General features: G+C 41.8%; 1 protein-coding gene across 1 annotated transcript; it reads left to right on the top strand.

Moving 5' to 3' along the window:
• The first annotated feature begins 314 nt into the window (after positions 1-314).
• atp7a (ATPase copper transporting alpha) lies at positions 315-17069 on the top strand. Its single transcript, XM_085477304.1, has 23 exons — positions 315-567; positions 2417-2545; positions 3679-4183; positions 5530-6312; positions 6435-6647; positions 6740-6903; positions 7075-7236; positions 7347-7423; positions 9388-9610; positions 9772-10005; positions 10123-10214; positions 10526-10653; positions 11535-11689; positions 11780-11914; positions 11995-12189; positions 13237-13419; positions 13516-13729; positions 13821-13967; positions 14049-14191; positions 14382-14585; positions 14872-14989; positions 15096-15198; positions 15297-17069. Exons 2-23 carry the CDS (start codon positions 2426-2428, stop codon positions 15571-15573), a joined length of 4575 nt encoding a protein of 1524 aa, XP_085333430.1. The 5' UTR covers positions 315-567; positions 2417-2425; the 3' UTR covers positions 15574-17069.
• Positions 17070-17077: the final 8 nt, after the last annotated feature.

Raw genomic sequence — 17077 nt, forward strand, 5'->3', positions numbered from 1 at the left:
AAAAGACAAGATCTGCAGCTTTTCATTTAGGTCTGAAAAATTCTCTTCTGTTATTGCTCTTTGTTTACACCCTGAGTTTCGTCTTCAAGGCTCGTAAACTAAACTGTCGACTGATAATTCGAGTCCACTAAAGCGAACCCGTTAACTCTAACTTCTTTGCATGACATCTAATCTAACAACACTTAACCGCGATTTATATAAAAGATGGTTACTTTTAGAGAACGCCACAGCCTTGTAGGCAAAGTACAGGGAAAAACTACACCCTTTTACGTTGCCGTAACTCTCCTAGCTCCGCCTCTATCCCTGGACAAACAGGAATGCAGCCGCTCGTCACGTCAGCATGAGACGCAACAAAATCAGCTACACATAGAGTTCTGTGATAACAGAGGAAGAAAACTCTCAATCCAGCACTGTCAATTATTTCTAGCAGTCTTCACGATGCAGCGACGTGTCCGCTTTGTTGACTGTAACGTAGGATGAAGAGTAGATACCAGCTAGTTAGCTTGCTCTGACAGTCGGAGTACTAGCCTGTGGCTAACAGTTTGCTTCACACTGTGAACTGAGACGGTAAGTTTTTCTCAGATATTTCTGTGGTGTCACGTTGGCCGCATTGCAACTAGTAAGAGACGGAATTGCTTCCTATATAATCCTAAAAAGACATTAGGTAATATTTTTGGTATTTTTAGCTCCGTGGAGGTGATACTTTCTGTTACAAATACTGCTCACAAAAGGGATCAGTAGCTTTTTCGTACGGCTGACAAAGTCACCAAACCAGCTTTACAAATACTTTACGTTCCATTGTAGCCGATGCGTTTTTTATATAACTGACCTTTTTCTAAAAACTATTAAAACATTCACTAAATTACCTCTTCTGTGTTAACCTAATGTTTATCTAGATTTGTCTCGCTTTTTCTAAACGTGGCCCGGGTCTTTCTCTCTAGTGTCATACGAGTCCCTTTATGTCATTCAACGGATCCGACCTGAGGATCCGACCTCATCCGTTTCATGGGATTTTAAACGGCTATAGCTACAGCCAAGAGTGCTGTTTATGCGGCAGATCCGTAAGTGATCGTCTGTAGGTGTGACAGTATTCAATCAGAATCAGAATACTTTATTGATCCCTGGGGGAAATTATTTTTTGTTACAGTGCTCCATTTTAAACCAACATTAAGACAAGACAGACAATACGCTAACTAAGAATAGTACAATATATACATACATACATACATACATACATAAGTCACTTATAAATAAATATTTGGAAAAGAAACATGTGTAGTTGTAGCAGCAAACAGTGTGTTAAGTGGATGCGTTGTACAGGGAGATGGCCACAGGCAGGAATGATTTCCTGTGTCGTTCAGTGGTGCTTTTCGGTAATCTCAGTCTCTCACTGAACGAGCTCCTGTGGCTGACCAACATGTCATGGAGTGGGTGGGAGGTGTTATCCAACATTGTCTTTATCTTGGACAGCATCCGCCTCTCCGACACCACCTTGAGGGAGTCCAGCTCCATCCCCACAACATTGCTGGCCTTACGGATCAGTTTATTAAGTCTGTTGGCATCTGCGACCCTCAGCCTGCTCCCCCAGCATGCAACAGCATAGAGGATCGCACTGGCCACAACAGACTCATAGAAAATCCTCAGCATTTTCTGGCAGATGTTGAAGGACCTCAGTCGCCTCGTATTCACTCAAAGCCCAGGAGGGGATAACAGAGATTATACTTAAGTTAAACATTATTTATCCACCAAAACTTGAACTTTAGATATGTTTCCAGCCCATCAACGAAACGAACGTTATTGTAAGCCAAATGAAACTGGGATCATGTTTCAAGCTTCAGCTTCGAACGGCAATGTTTGGACAACCTGATTAGTCCATGCCAGGAAGGAAGTACAGGAACAATTCTCGTCTTGTACAAACAAAGCTTTGTTTTGTTTCCACTTTTTGTCTAGTAAATGTACCAGAATTGGAAGCACCAATTGCATGTCACAAAATTCGTTTAGTTTTTGTAAAGCTGCAGACCAGCTGTGCACATGGAATAACATCACCCTACTGTCTTTTTCTGACAGTTTCAAACCTTGCTATAGAAATAAAAATGGAGATTCACCCTGATGACACATTTTTAAAAACAGGCAAACTTTAAGCTGAGCAATTTTTATATCTGATGTTAAGCCTTTTTTATTTTAGTAAAGCAAAGATAACCCTGACGGATGTCTCGATTTAAAATTAAACACTTTATTGGTAATATAAGGCATCGTGTATGTTTAGTTTTGCATGCGTGTTTGTGTTTGCCCCATACATTAACATAACTGTCATTTCGAGAAGAACTACCCGTCTTTCTCTACTCAGCTTTCGTGATCTTTTTCCTCAAAGCAAAGACTTGGTGGGAAAACCATTGTCTTTCTTGTGTTCTTTTAGGAAACAGTCATGACACATAAACGCAGCCTGTGTTCAGTTTCTCTTGGAGTGGAGGGTATGACCTGCGGCTCTTGTGTCCAGTCCATAGAGCAGCGCATTGGGTCTCTTCCTGGAGTGATGCATATAAAGGTAAACATGGGCTCTTTAGAGCTGTTTGTGGTGGTTAGTGGGTTTGAATTTTGTTTTAATTAATTTTTAGTTTAAATGTCATGCAGCAGTCTTTGTTGAGGAACTGATAATAACATTTTGCTGACTCAATACTTCCCTCGTGATACTTACTGTTTAACTACAGGATCTGAAATAACTAGATGTTGTAACAGTGGTCAAGTATTTTAAAACCATGTATTAGATCTCATAAAGAAAAAAAGTATATTAACTAAAGGCCTGATTGATACCCTAATCTTACCCCCTCGGGACTCGCTCATCTGATTAAGAACCAAGTAGCATCAATGTAGCCATGAGAGAGGGTTTAATTGCAATAGTTGAGGCCTGCTGTTTTGTTTATTGTGTGTTTACCCCCGAGGCTGAGGGTAAATGAGACGATAATGTAATAGTGTGTTCCAGATAGCGCTCTGCCCTTTGCGGGACTGTGACATCAGCTCAATAAATTCTGTGTGTATCCACAGAAAATGTCATTTGTGTCTTAAGACAGTTTAGGTCCTGGATTATTTTACATTAATCTATACAGACATGATCTGCGAAGAGTAAATAGATTTATTTTATGTTCTTAGTAGAACAGTCATTGTCGGATTAGTGTTTCCCCTTTATTCTGAGAGTAAAGGTTAACCCTGCAGGCAGCCACACTTACTCACTCACTTGCTGGTTAACTTACGGCCAAGTCAGGCGATGCCTTCAATGTGTCACATGTTTCTTTCTTGCTAAAGTGAGAGCTGAGGGGATCATGCTGACAGCACATGCTGTGAGCTTGCCAAAGTCATGCATTTCTTTTCTTTTTTTTGTTTGTTTGTTTTAATAAAGGTTTAGTTCTGAGACAAGACAGTAAAAGCGTTAGGTGATAATAAAATCTAAGGAATCTGTATAGCTACACAAGACCAAAAATATCCCTTTCATAGTATCGGAATTAACTCTGAACCGACATTAAGTGCTTAAGAGTATTACTGGAGGTAAATCTGATTGTTGCTTGAATAAAATAGAAGCCACATCTTAAATGTAGCTATATTGCATATTAAGGTTAAGCTTAGCATTTATTCCAATTTTGTTGACTCCATTTTACATTTTCTCTTTCAACTCCACTTTTGTAGGTGTCTTTAGAGGGCAAGAATGCAACTGTCATATTTGACCCCAGCCATCAGAGCCCAGAGTCTCTGTCAGAGGCCATTGAGGACATGGGCTTTGAATCAAGTTTGCCAGCTTCCAGCAAAGCCACACCAGTCCCTACTGATATCCAGTTGGTCTCCACCTCGGGCATGACACCCACAGCCCAACAGGAAGCATTGAAGAAACTATCACAAATTCAGGGAGTGCTGGATGTCAGAGAGAACCTGCCACAGACGGGCCTCACCGTCACCTTTGTTCCCTCCCTGACGTCCACACAGCAGCTTAGTGAGGCGGTGGCCAGCGTAACACCGCCGGACATCTCCACACCGAGCAGCCCTTTGCAAAAAGACCCCACCTCCTCTCCATCTCAGACCACGCGAGGTGGAGCGGCCATCCTTAAGCTGCGCATTGAAGGAATGACCTGTCACTCCTGTATTACCACTATTGAAGGAAAGATTGGTAAACTCAAAGGGATTCAAAAGATCAAAGGTGATGTACTCGACCCATTTGCAAATTTGCAGTCATATATAACTTTACAGCCTGAGCTGGAAGAGATGTTGTAGCGCGACTGCTGAATTGCACGTCCTACATCTCAGGTGTCATGTCATTGTGGATCAGCGAGGCTGTCTTTAGGTTCAGCAAGTAGAGATTGTTTAGTACGATATGATTATGACTCATGAAATCCCGTCTGGTTGGAAAGAATGACTTGTAGACGGGATTATGGTGGTTGAGTGCAGCATGATCCCTGCGTTCAATGTGGTTGTTTGCACAGCCTGTCAGTGTACTGTTTGCTCTGTCAAATTTGTTTCAAACTGACGCAAAAAGGGAAGTTTTATAGTAATGATGACATTTATTTTCCTTTATAAAAAGAACAGAAAAAGTTATGCGTATTTGAAATTTTTCGAAGTCAGTTTTTAACTGTTGTAGTTTGTTGCCCTGAAGCTCAGTATTGAAGAGGATTCTTTTGTTTTTTTGCATGGTGTTCATACTTATTAACCCTGGGTTTTTGGCATAAGACAACTCCGGACATGTAAAATCATTCAAATATTTTGTGAGCTAAAAATATCTTTTGGGCTCACCTATTCTTTTTGCAGTCGTTCATACAGGATGTGTAGTTTAACTTTCTGATGTTTTGGATCCAAATAAACAGATCTGACCAATCAGATCAGTATATTTGGCAACAAGTGCCATCATGGCTAAACACTGCTCCGGCTCATAATCGTCTCTCTGAAATGAAATTATCTCTCCCTCTTCAAGCGTGGTCCCATTTCTGATAAAAGAGCTCAAAGTGCCCCACTGACATCCTGAAATATGTACGAAAGCGAGCGTGATACAGTTTTAACTTCTAGATCAAAGCGTAAAATTGTCCTTGCTGCTGCTTTCTTGTGAGAATTTGATGAACCCAGAATCTCTGTTTCCTTCTTTTCTTGTTTCAGAAACATCAGGATGAACTTTTTTTTTTTTTTTTTTGTCACAGTCAGTGTTTTTTTTTTTTTTGTTTTGTTTTGTTTTTTTTTGAGGACGAATGCTCCACAAAAAATATGTGTTTGGTTTGTATGTAGGCCAAGTTCAGATCTGGAATTTTGTGTTGTTTTTATGCAACATGTTCAGTGTGTAACAGCCTTCAGAGTGAAGTAAAGGCTTTGTCTCCTGAAGCTTTAAGCTGGACCATCAAAATGATCTCACATCGATTGTATCTCGTGTGTCTGATTCTCTGCCAACATCTTTGTCCTTGTTTCACACACAGTGGCTTCCGCTTCTTGTCAAAGAATTTCATTTGTTTTTATTTGCTTTGTGCTTCTGTTTTAACTTTCCTGTTTCCATCTCTTCCACAGTTGTTTTAGAGTCTCAGGAAGCTACACTCGTCTACCTGCCTTACCTCCTCACTGTCCAAACCATCATTGATCAAATTACTGTGGTTGGATTCAAGGCCTTTGTGAAGTCTAAGCCCCGCCCCCTGCAGCTGTCCCCCAGTGAAATGGAGCGCTTTGTTGATTCTCAAAAACAAACAATTTCGTCGCCATCTGAGACTTCGGAGGAGACTGAAATCTTCATAGACACCACGCTCGTCGCGCTTAGGGTCAAAGGCATGCACTGCCGTTCCTGTGTGGTCAACATTCAGGACAATATCTCAGTGCTGCCTGGTGTGTCTTCTGTGGAGGTGTCTTTGGAGAATGAGAAGGCCTCCATCTGCTATGACCCCCAAAAGGTCACAGTGACTCAGCTGCAGCAGGCAATTGAAGCACTGCCTCCAGGAAACTTTAAGACTCAACCGTGGGACTCCTCCGGTCCCCTCAGTCCTGTGTCCACATCACCTGCTCGCACTTTACCACCGTCATCATCATGGCCTACAGGAGCAAACCAGGCTAAACCTGCTGTCTTGCAGCCTTGTTTTAATCAGCCACTGGGATCTGTGGTGAATATCCACATTGAGGGCATGACATGCAACTCCTGTGTTCAGTCCATTGAAGGCATGATCTCCCAAAAGAAAGGGGTCATGTCAGCCGAGGTCTCTCTGACTGATCACCAGGGGATCTTTGAGTACGACCCTCTGCTGACCACACCAGAGGAGTTGAGGGAGGCCATAGAGGACATGGGCTTTGATGCCTTTCTGCCTGGTAAGAGGACCGATTATGTTGGCATTTAATTACCCACATGGTTTCAGGCCCAGAGCAGTTTTATTTTTAGAGGCTAGTGAGCAAAATTAGCATCATTAATGAAGAAATCTTCTTGTAAACAGAGACCAACTCTCTGCTGCCTGCGCCACATCCTCTTTCATCGAAGTCTTCAAGTATAGCACCTGTCAAAGGTAAAGAGGTGGACAGTGACCACCACAAAGAAACCCCCCAGGGACTTAGTGGAGAAACCAACTCTAAATGCTACATCCAGATCGGCGGGATGACCTGTGCTTCCTGTGTGTCAAACATTGAGCGAAATCTCAAGAATGAACCTGGTGTGTTAAAGTTTTTTGGGGTTTTTTTTTTTGATAGGATAATTTTTTGGCTTTCCTTAGGAAATAAAGAGAAAATCTGTAATGTTGTGCAGGTATCTACTCTGTTCTGGTGGCACTAATGGCGAGTAAAGCAGAGGTCCGTTATAACCCTGAAGTCACCGATCCTATGAAGGTAGCCGAGTGCGTGAAGGAGCTGGGCTTCACCGCCTCTGTTATGGAGAACTATGAAGGTTCAGGTGGAAACGTTGAATTAGTGGTGAGTCACTGTGAGGCTGCATTGACTTTATGTTCTTTAATGCATGCATGCAAAACCATAAACAAACATTTCTCAATAAGGATTCACTAGATGAGGTGCATTCCTCCCCTCATATTCTCATTATTTTCTACCTCTTCATCTGCTTGTCTGCTCCTCTTCACCTTCTTTCAGGTCAGGGGAATGACGTGCGCTTCTTGTGTTCACAAAATTGAATCCAACCTCACGAAAGAAAAGGGGATTATCTATGCCTCTGTTGCCTTGGCAACCAACAAAGCACACATTAAATTCGACTCTGAAGTTATTGGACCACGAGACATCATCAAGCTGATTGAGGTATTACGCCTTCCTCTGTTTATTTATGCATGTGTTCAGTTATACTTTTACTAATTCATTGGTCTGGATAAAAGTCTTTAAAGGCCTCATCAGGAGTTTGTTTTCTGTAGAATCTAGGGTTTGAAGCGTCTTTGGTAAAGAGGGACCGCACTGCCAGCCACCTGGACCACAGCAAAGAGATACGACAGTAAGCAGCATTTGGTGTTTGTCAATTTAAAAACCTGTTGTTTGTGTAGTTATGTATGTTACCATACTGTGTTGGGACATGAGTCTGGTGTTCAAACTCTTTTTCTTTTTCCTTTTTGTTCATCTGAATGTTGGCTTGATCGTTTATCTGACTTTCCTAAGAAAAATCTTTTTGTAGAGTGAAGTGCTTAGGCCATTATAGGCAGTAAAATGTAAACTTATCAGAGAGTGATACTAGGGATTGAAAGTAATCAGTTAGTGAGGTATGTTGAGCGTGAAGCTAGTTGTCAGTGTCACAAATGTAGCTCCCTTTGTACCCAATAAGGTAATCGAGCTAAGTTAAGCTGCACATGTAATATGCTTCAGAGGAGGTTATTTTCATATTCAGCTCTAAAAAGCACTCTCAGCTGAGGGAAAACATTTCATATGCAAGGCCACGAAGGCCAAGTCCACTTGGAGGGTGCATGCGTAATTAAGCATTGTAGTGTCGTGTCTTGCTGCAGGTCATGGGACAGAGCCCTGTTTTTAGTCCCTCTCTTATTTACGTCCTTCAGATCCAAGCGACCTCTCGCATGCCCATGGGAGCAGAAGCTGTAACACTGACCTTACACTCAGCTGCACATGCATTCATTTGAAAATTGGGGGGCAAAATTGAGGATACGGTACAATGTGTCGTACGTGGAGCATATAACTGTCATTTTTCTTTATTCAAATTTTTTATGTTTTTGAAGCCATTTACTTGATTTGCACTATTTTAAATAATATCATGTGCCATTTTATAAAAAGCTGTTTAAAAAATAATACTACTAATAAGACCTGCAAACCTGTGGTTTCTACAAGCATCCAAAAATGCTGTCAGAGATCAAATATTTCAGGAGAGGTGGGAATCACCAGACACCTCATGATACGATGTTATCATACTACTTCATTTACTATTTCATATTATTGCACTTTTTAACATTTTGAAATATGCTGAGTATTGCAGTAACAATTATTGCGATTTGTCACCTGTTCTTTCATCAGCAGAGGTAAACTTTATTATCTGTTTTATCTAAAATAATGTTATCTCACTTCATTTATTTATTTAGGTTTTCCTCCAAATAGACTGTTAACCGTACAACACTGGCTTGAAAGCCAGGCATAAGTGGCGTCATAAGACCGGGTCAGTCTGGTATCAGTCTTATATCAGACCCCATTCAACTGCAGGCTGATATCATTCTGCATTTGTATGGGGTCAAGCTGGCAATAACATGCTATCTGTGAAGTGTGATAAGTGGTTGCACTAAAGATAGAAATATTTACACATTCAGCAGAAATTTAACTGACATTGATACTCAGTGGCCTTCCTGTACTATAGGAACATAATCAGACTGATGGCAGCATGTTGGCACCTGTCTGCATTTATAAATTAGACTGCAGTTATTGTCAAACCTTCAACAATCTCTCTGAGTGATTCCAGTCAGTTCAAGTCAGACTGTGACCAGGCGACCTGTTCACTCAACTTTCGATCTAAAGTCATTGTGAGTGTGTAAGACCTTCAAGCTCTGAGCAACCCTTTCTATTCTATTTTATTTTATTTAACTTGTGTGGCTGAGCCATTAGCTTGGTGTGAATTAGGAGGTTGCTTTGTCAAGCTAAATGTTACCAGTGTTTAACGGTTTTTGAGTTGAGATGATTTAATGTAAGTTGGCTCGACTAACATTATCTCAGGGTTTTGGTGCATGAGATTAGCCCTGTTGTTTGTAGTATTCCCAGAGCATTTATATTTATTTAATAAATATCATTATAATATCGCCCCACAAAATATTGCTCCAAATGTGTATGAATGTAGTTTTGTTTAGTCATACTGGCTGTGAGAGAGTTGTGTCTTGGTTCTTTTTGTTATGATTATTAAAGTCAGCATATGTTTGCTTTGTCGTTTTAAAAAAACCTGTTACTAAGTGAATATTATCTTCCCTTGCTAAGGTGGAGGAAGTCTTTCCTTGTGAGCTTGGTTTTCTGTGTGCCTGTGATGGGTATGATGATCTACATGATTATTATGGACCACCAGATGACAGTTTCACATCATCACAACAATACGGCAGAGGACCGCAACCGCTACCACTCCACCATGTTTCTGGAGAGACAGCTGCTCCCAGGCCTCTCCATCATGAACCTCCTCTCCTTCCTGTTTTGTGTGCCTGTACAGGTAAATCACAGGGATTAACTTCACTCCCAGGAAACATGATAGGGAACTTTTAGTAGTAGTAGTCGTAGTAATAGTAGTATTAATTTTTGCCCTCAGGAGAGAAAAGTCGTGGAGTCATATTAATGATTTCTGTTTTGTTTGTTTTTTTTCTCTCTCCTTAGTTTATTGGAGGTCGCTACTTCTACGTTCAAGCCTGGAAAGCCGTGAAACACAAGTCTGCGAACATGGATGTGCTAATTGTTCTGGCCACTTCCATAGCCTTCACCTACTCATGCGTTGTCCTAATTGTGGCCATAGCGGAGAAGGCAAAAGTCAATCCCATCACGTTCTTCGACACACCGCCTATGCTCTTTGTCTTCATCTCTCTGGGACGCTGGCTGGAACAGATAGCCAAGGTTTAGCTCATATTTATTAATATCTGTGACATTTCAAGTAACTTTACTTTTTTTGAAAAGTCTGCAAATCGACACACATGTATAAAAAGTCAAATTGTTTTATGTGCCGTCTTCCAGAGCAAGACTTCTGAGGCTTTGTCCAAACTGATGTCTTTACAAGCCACTGAGGCCACAGTCGTCACTCTCGGCAGTGATAATTCAGTTCTCAGGTACTCCTGGTTCTCTACCCTCACCTTTCACATGTTGACTTGGTTTGAAATGACAACATAATGAAATGTTTGCAGTTAGAGTACCTGTTGAAATAGACAACAGCATAACAAAGGGTGTATAAAAAAACAGCAGGGGAGTTTCCAGAGTTAGTGTCAGATTTAATTGACAATTTTGACCTTGTGTGTCTTCTAACAGCCTTTCCTAAACAGTCTAGTATCATTATTATTATTAATAATCTTACTATTTTTTTCAGTGTCAAAAATGAATTTGTTTTTAGTATTTGACATTATTTTATGTTTGTGTGTTGCAGTGAGGAGCAGGTGGATGTGGAGCTGGTTCAGAGGGGTGATATAGTCAAAGTCGTTCCTGGGGGAAAGTTTCCAGTCGATGGGAGGGTCATTGAAGGACATTCCATGGCCGATGAGTCCCTCATCACAGGTTGGTCGTCATTAATTGTAGGACCTGTATCTATGCATGGACTGGTGCTGGATGTCTATAAAAAGTGTTAATAGGTCACTTATGCTCATCGTGGGCATGAATCTCATGGTCATTTGGGGCTTTTAATCATTTCTTTGAAATCTTATTTTTCTAGGGTGGAATGATTGTACAGGATACATCTTTTATTACTTTAAAAAGACAAGAATTTGGTTCATAAGTTTAGATTTATTTTGGATTTTCTCTAATCTAGAATTAATATTTAGTTCTTTCAGCCAGTTGCACCTCACCAGGTGCCTTTGGTAGCCATCAACAACCTTGACATAATTCTTCCTGGGCATTTGACCTCTCTTGGCAGAATTGGTAGAGTTCATTTAAATTAGTTTGTTTCTTGGCACAGACCTGACTTTTAAGCGTAATGCAAAAAATTCTAATAGGGTTGAAGTTGAGACTTTGAGAAAAAACAATTTCAGAAGCTTAATGTTAGCCTGCTTCATTCATTCCAGAAGCAGTTTTGTTGTGTGTTTCTGGCTGTTGATTTCAGGGGAAGGTGAAGAATTCCTTTATTGTTATTTTATTATTGTTACATGGCATCCACTGACAACAAACAGCCCAGAGCACGATGCTACCATCACCATGCTTGACAGTGTTCTTAGATGCGAAAGCCTTATCTTTTCTCCTCCAAACATAACTCTTGTCAAGGTGGTCAAATAGCTCAGTCTTTGTCTTGTCCGACCTTAAAACCTTTCTCCAGAAGGCCAAAAGCATCTGGTTGGAGTGCAACTTGCTATGGGAACCAAACCAAATATTAGTGGGTGTGTTTTGTTTATTTTTTTCTTACCTGTACTGCAGCTTTTTGACCAGCTGTTGCTTTATGACTCCAGGTGAGGCCATGCCAGTGACGAAGAAGCCCGGGAGCTCGGTGATTGCAGGCTCCATTAACCAGAACGGCTCTCTGCTCGTCAGTGCTACACATGTTGGCATGGACACTACGCTGTCTCAGATTGTCAAACTAGTGGAGGAGGCTCAGACTTCAAAGGTGAATTACATGGTTTGGCCTGTGCACTGTATATACCAGCTTTGAGAGTAACGCTGTACAAGTGTTTATGTCTTTACTTTGTGTTTTTAGGCTCCCATCCAGCAGTATGCGGATAAAATTAGTGGCTACTTTGTACCCTTCATTGTTGGCATATCTGTGCTTACCCTGATCGCGTGGATCATCATTGGCTTTTTGAACTTCTCTCTGGTGGAGATGTACTTTCCTGTGAGTTCTTTTCCCTTTTACTTCAGTTTTATGTCATTTTTGTGAATTGGAAAAAAGCTAACACCATTTCCTTCACGCAGGGTTACGACAAATCCATTTCCAGGACTGAGGCTGTGGTTCGCTTCGCCTTCCAGGCCTCCATAACCGTGTTATGCATCGCCTGTCCCTGTTCCCTTGGCTTGGCAACCCCGACAGCTGTCATGGTGGGCACAGGGGTCGGAGCCCAAAATGGCATCCTGATAAAGGGGGGAGAGCCACTTGAGATGGCGCATAAGGTGTGTTAATGATGATTTTCTGACACCTCTGTGTTAGCCAGGCGGTTATATATGAGAAAGCATCTGTTAGTTTTAACACATTGAATAAAATTATAATTATATAAATGCAGGCAGATATCAGATGGGTGAGACTGAATGCATTAAATTTGATTTATCGATGTAGTGCCACATGTATGCACTTATTCGATTACGTGACATGCATAGTGATTTATTTCCATCATCTAAAATGAGGTTTTTAGACCTCACAAGTGCATTTACTGTATTTTTGTTTTAGTGGGTTATTTTCACCTCTCAAGTATGATCCTCCTGAAAACCAGCCTATTCATTTATGTCTTCTGTAATGGACATTTTGTTGTTGGTCTATATCTTTTGACTTATTTGAGCTACCCTACTAAGTCCTGATGTACTAAATAGAGGACATCCTGGGTTTTCCACTGATATGTCATGTGTTTGAGTGGCCTCTTTTAGCTTCAAAGAGGAAGGAAATCACAAAAAACATGTCAAACAAAAAATGTTCAATGGGAAGATTCCCCCCCCAGTTTTCAGGAGGTTATCAGGGTATTATCATCACCCTGTTATGTCTGTGAATGCGATAACTCGAATGAGGAGTTTTAAATTCATGCCATAGGTGTATCTACTAAAAATCTCAGTTTACAATCTCAGTGACCGCATGATCAAGGTCAGAGTTCTCTGAGAACAAGGTGCTGTAGGATTTTGAAATTGATACAGTAGGTATATCTACTAGAAGCCTGAGGGGTAGCACTGGGGGTGCCAGTATTTTTATATTGTAGTTTTCTGTTTCATGAATTGTAATAATTTTTCCACATTCTTTAATTTGCTTGAGAGCTGTTATTCTGAAAAGAAATTCCCATCTCCTGCTTTAATCGTTAAAAAATATTAAAAAAAAATCTTAAAGACTGTTAAAGATGAGACACATGAATAAATAATTAAATTCTCGATGCTGGAGGTGATAAACGTCTTTTATATTTAGATATCATTTCTGGGGTCACAAAGTAAATAACTTATAATATTATCTTTCATATGCAGGTTCAGTCTGTGGTGTTTGACAAGACCGGCACCATTACATACGGGGCCCCAAAGGTTGTTCAAGTAAAGATCGCGGTGGAGGGGAATAAGATGCCTCGCTCCCGCCTGCTGGCCATTGTAGCCACAGCTGAGAACAACAGTGAACACCCGCTCGGAGCCGCTATTACCAAATACTGCAAACAGGTTTGCCTTTCATCAGATTTGACCCCACGGTGAGATGAATGATAATCTACAGTATGTATATGTGGAAGATGTTGATCCATTGTTATTTGCGTGCAGGAGCTTGGCACAGAGTCTCTTGGCACGTGCGTGGACTTTCAGGCGGTGCCGGGCTGTGGCATCCGATGTCAGGTGAGCAACACAGAGAGTCTGCTGAAGCAGTTGGACAGTGACAGCGAGGACAACAACCAGCGCAACAGTGTCCTAGTCCAGATCAGCGACAGCCGGACATGCACCAGCTCCCATCCACTCATCATGGACCCACAGCCGCAAAGTATGTTTGGAAGTGCATTCCTACTGCACGATTACAGTTGCTGTAAAGTTGTGTTTCACTTGCTTTTATGCCTTCTTGCTGTTGTTTGCAGGCCTGCTTCAGACAGCCACCTATGTAGTCCTGATTGGGAACCGGGAGTGGATGAGGAGGAACTGCCTGCAAGTCACACCTGAAATCGACGAAGCCATGATCGAGCACGAGCGCAGAGGACGCACTGCTGTTCTGGTGGCCGTAGACGGTGAGTAGCAATGTTAAAATTGACTCTTTTCTCTCACTTTCTGACTGCTTGAAACTTAAAAACCTTTTTTTCTGTGCATAGACCTGCTGTGTGCAATGATAGCCATAGCAGACACAGTGAAACCAGAGGCTGAGTTGGCGGTCCACACGCTGACCAACATGGGTCTGGAAGTTGTGCTGATGACTGGAGACAACAGCAAGACAGCTCGGGCTATTGCTGCTCAGGTAAGCAAAGCAGACGAATGAAGAGCTGATTAATACTGATGCTATCATTAGACTTTTGTTACTAGATGGTGAAGTTGTAACAGAGATGATGGCTTCGATTTTTTTGCTTTTCTGCTTTAATGTCATATTAAGCTGGAAACCCAACACGTGTTTGATTTCTGAGCTCATCATTCTGCTTTTTGTCCACCAGGTCGGCATCAGGAAAGTGTTCGCTGAGGTGCTGCCCTCCCACAAGGTGGCCAAAGTGGAACAGCTGCAGCAGGCGGGAAAGAGGGTCGCCATGGTGGGTGACGGCGTCAACGACTCGCCCGCTCTGGCCATGGCTGACGTGGGCATCGCCATAGGAACCGGGACAGATGTGGCCATAGAGGCCGCAGATGTGGTGCTGATCAGGGTGAGAATCTGATCCGACAAAGGTGTCTGTTTTGTAACATGATGTGAATCGCATGCAGACAACACAACAGGTCACCGGTGACTCTCCAACTTGAGAAACAAAAGTCTAACATAAAAAACCTTGTAGACTGAAATAAAAACAGTTGATCTGTTTTGTTTTTTTGTTTGTTTTTTAAAGCTTTGTGCTGAGAGGATTTTACTTAAAGCATTTCAACTTTTTCCCCTTTTTGCCACAAATTGCTATTAACGCCCTGCTCATTTACCCAGTGTTGTTCTCTTGTCTTCAGAATGACCTGCTGGATGTGGTCGGCAGTATTGACCTCTCTAAAAAGACCGTCAAGAGGATCAGGATCAACTTTGTCTTCGCTCTTATCTACAACCTGGTTGGAATTCCTATTGCTGCTGGTAGGTTCTTTGGTGGGCTGAATGCAGAGTGAGGTCATCCACTTTTTTAGTATCATAGTGAAATCACTTTGAGCTCTGTGGAAATACGAACCTCATCTATTTACAGGGGTGTTCCTTCCCATCGGCCTGGTGTTACAGCCGTGGATGGGCTCTGCTGCCATGGCGTTGTCATCAGTCTCTGTGGTTTTGTCCTCGCTTCTACTTAAATGGTAATGAAATATTTGGGGTTTTGTTGAAGTATTTTGTGTGTATTTTGTGTTAATTCATAAAAACTTCTGTCCATTTTATCCCCTTCATCTTTATGTAGTTACACTAAACCCACTGCAGAGAAGCTGGAGGCCAGACTGGGTACCAGCAGGCGGCAGGGCAGCCTGTCTGACGTCAGCGTCCACATCGGCATGGGCGAGATGCGTCGCCCGTCCCCCAAACTTAGTCTGCTAGACCGCATCGTCAACTACAGTCGAGCCTCAATCAACTCGCTGCGCTCTGACAAGCATTCAGTCAACAGCTTCGTGCTCGGTGACCCCGACAAACACTCGCTGCTGGTCGGGGACGCTGTGAGCCACGAGGATGACTTGTGTTGAATCTGAGGAGCTTACAATAGAAAGTGCGTTTATTCCAGGCTGGGCCATGCTAAGTCAAAAGGGTTACATTGAATAATGGCCCTTCCATCTGCTGTAGGTGCCCTCAGGTCAGCACTGTTTACGTGAAGAAAGCTTTCCCTTGTTTTCTTTTAGCCCAACCCACTGATCACACTCTTCAGACTATGATGAGATGGGTTTTGTTGAGGTTACGCTCTTGGGGACACTCTTAGACAAACTCATTGACACTACAATCCACAACTCTCCCGTGTCAGCTTCTTCAGAGCCATGAAGCAGGTGCCACATCCAGGAAGCAGAGCTGTGATCATCGTTGCAACTTTACAATCTTGAACATCTATCCAAAGACATTTAAACAGTGGTGCCCTTCCTAAGAGTGGACAGAGTAGAGTTTTATTTTAGTTAATCTCCCTAAGTGGAAAAGTGTTGTATAATTATATTCCAAACTATTTATACTATTATTTATCTTTTTTTTTTTTCACTACATCAATGTAAAACATGAAGTTCTTGAATCCAAATGTAAATTATGATTTTGACGTTCCCAAAAAATGTGTGATTGCTTAGAAAAGTTATGCATAAAAACTTTATAACAAGCTGCAAAAGGGATTGTTAAGCAAAACTAAGGAGTGAGATGTGAATGTCAGTGTTACCTAAAGTGCCAGTTGAAGTGCCACCCGGCAATTCCAACACATTCCAAAGATAGCAGCATTCAGAGGTTATCTTGGACTTGATCTTCACAAAGTGTGAGCAGAGGTCTGCTGAAGGTCGATTTAAGCTCTAGTTTCAGCATGCGTCAACTCGCTCCAGCTGTAGTCAGTCATCTGTCAATGTATGTGAAGATTGTTTGCTGTTGCAGTGAAGCAGAAGTTGTTACATGGATTATGATGTTCTTGGATGTCTTTGAGTTGTTGCAATTAGGCTTGTGTTTTGAAATGGCTGAACTCTAAATGCCGTCGTGTCCATCCTTGTGTCTGCAGTAAGCAAGGTTGTGTTACTGTCGTTAATGCAAGGCTGTCACTTTCTCAGCTTTTTTTCTTTCCTTTTTAATAGGATTGATGCTGTTGCACTTGATCAAAGAGACTCAGCACGAACAGAGTAAACACAGCTGTGTCCCAGCAGTCCGCCAAACAAGTTACTGAGAAGCAAACGCTAGAATAATAGTAATAGTTCAGTACTATTTAGATCCCACCAGATTTGAGGAGGATGCTGAACAGCCACTGCTGTTGTAAATCATTAGAAAACAGTTGAGCTATTTTGGTTTCCGAATTATTTCTCTCTTGCTTTTCCTCCTGATGAGAAGTACATCAGCACGTCCTGCCACTTCCCCATGATGCACTCTGGTCTGGTCAGTTCTGCCAGAATGCTGTTTTTGTGCAATGCCTTTTTCAAGTGTCCATAAGGCCTCAGATATCTGTGTCCATGTTTGCGCGTTCTTCTGAACATTGTGTGCCTTTTAGAATAAAAATGCTTTCGTAACATCACATTGCTG

This window comes from Copadichromis virginalis, linkage group LG2, assembly GCF_057382275.1.
Source record: "Copadichromis virginalis isolate Kocher_CV1m ecotype Utaka linkage group LG2, C_Virginalis_male_GT1.1, whole genome shotgun sequence".
NCBI classification, from domain to species: domain Eukaryota; kingdom Metazoa; phylum Chordata; class Actinopteri; order Cichliformes; family Cichlidae; genus Copadichromis; species Copadichromis virginalis.

Coding starts and splice junctions, on each gene's coding strand:
- atp7a (XM_085477304.1), top strand. CDS start 2,426: ATGACACATAAACGCAGCCTGTGTTCAGTTTCTCTTGGAGTGGAGGGT. Junction 13,730..13,820: donor CATGGACCCACAGCCGCAAA/GTATGTTTGGAA, acceptor TGTTGTTTGCAG/GCCTGCTTCAGACAGCCACC. Junction 14,990..15,095: donor TGGAATTCCTATTGCTGCTG/GTAGGTTCTTTG, acceptor ATCTATTTACAG/GGGTGTTCCTTCCCATCGGC.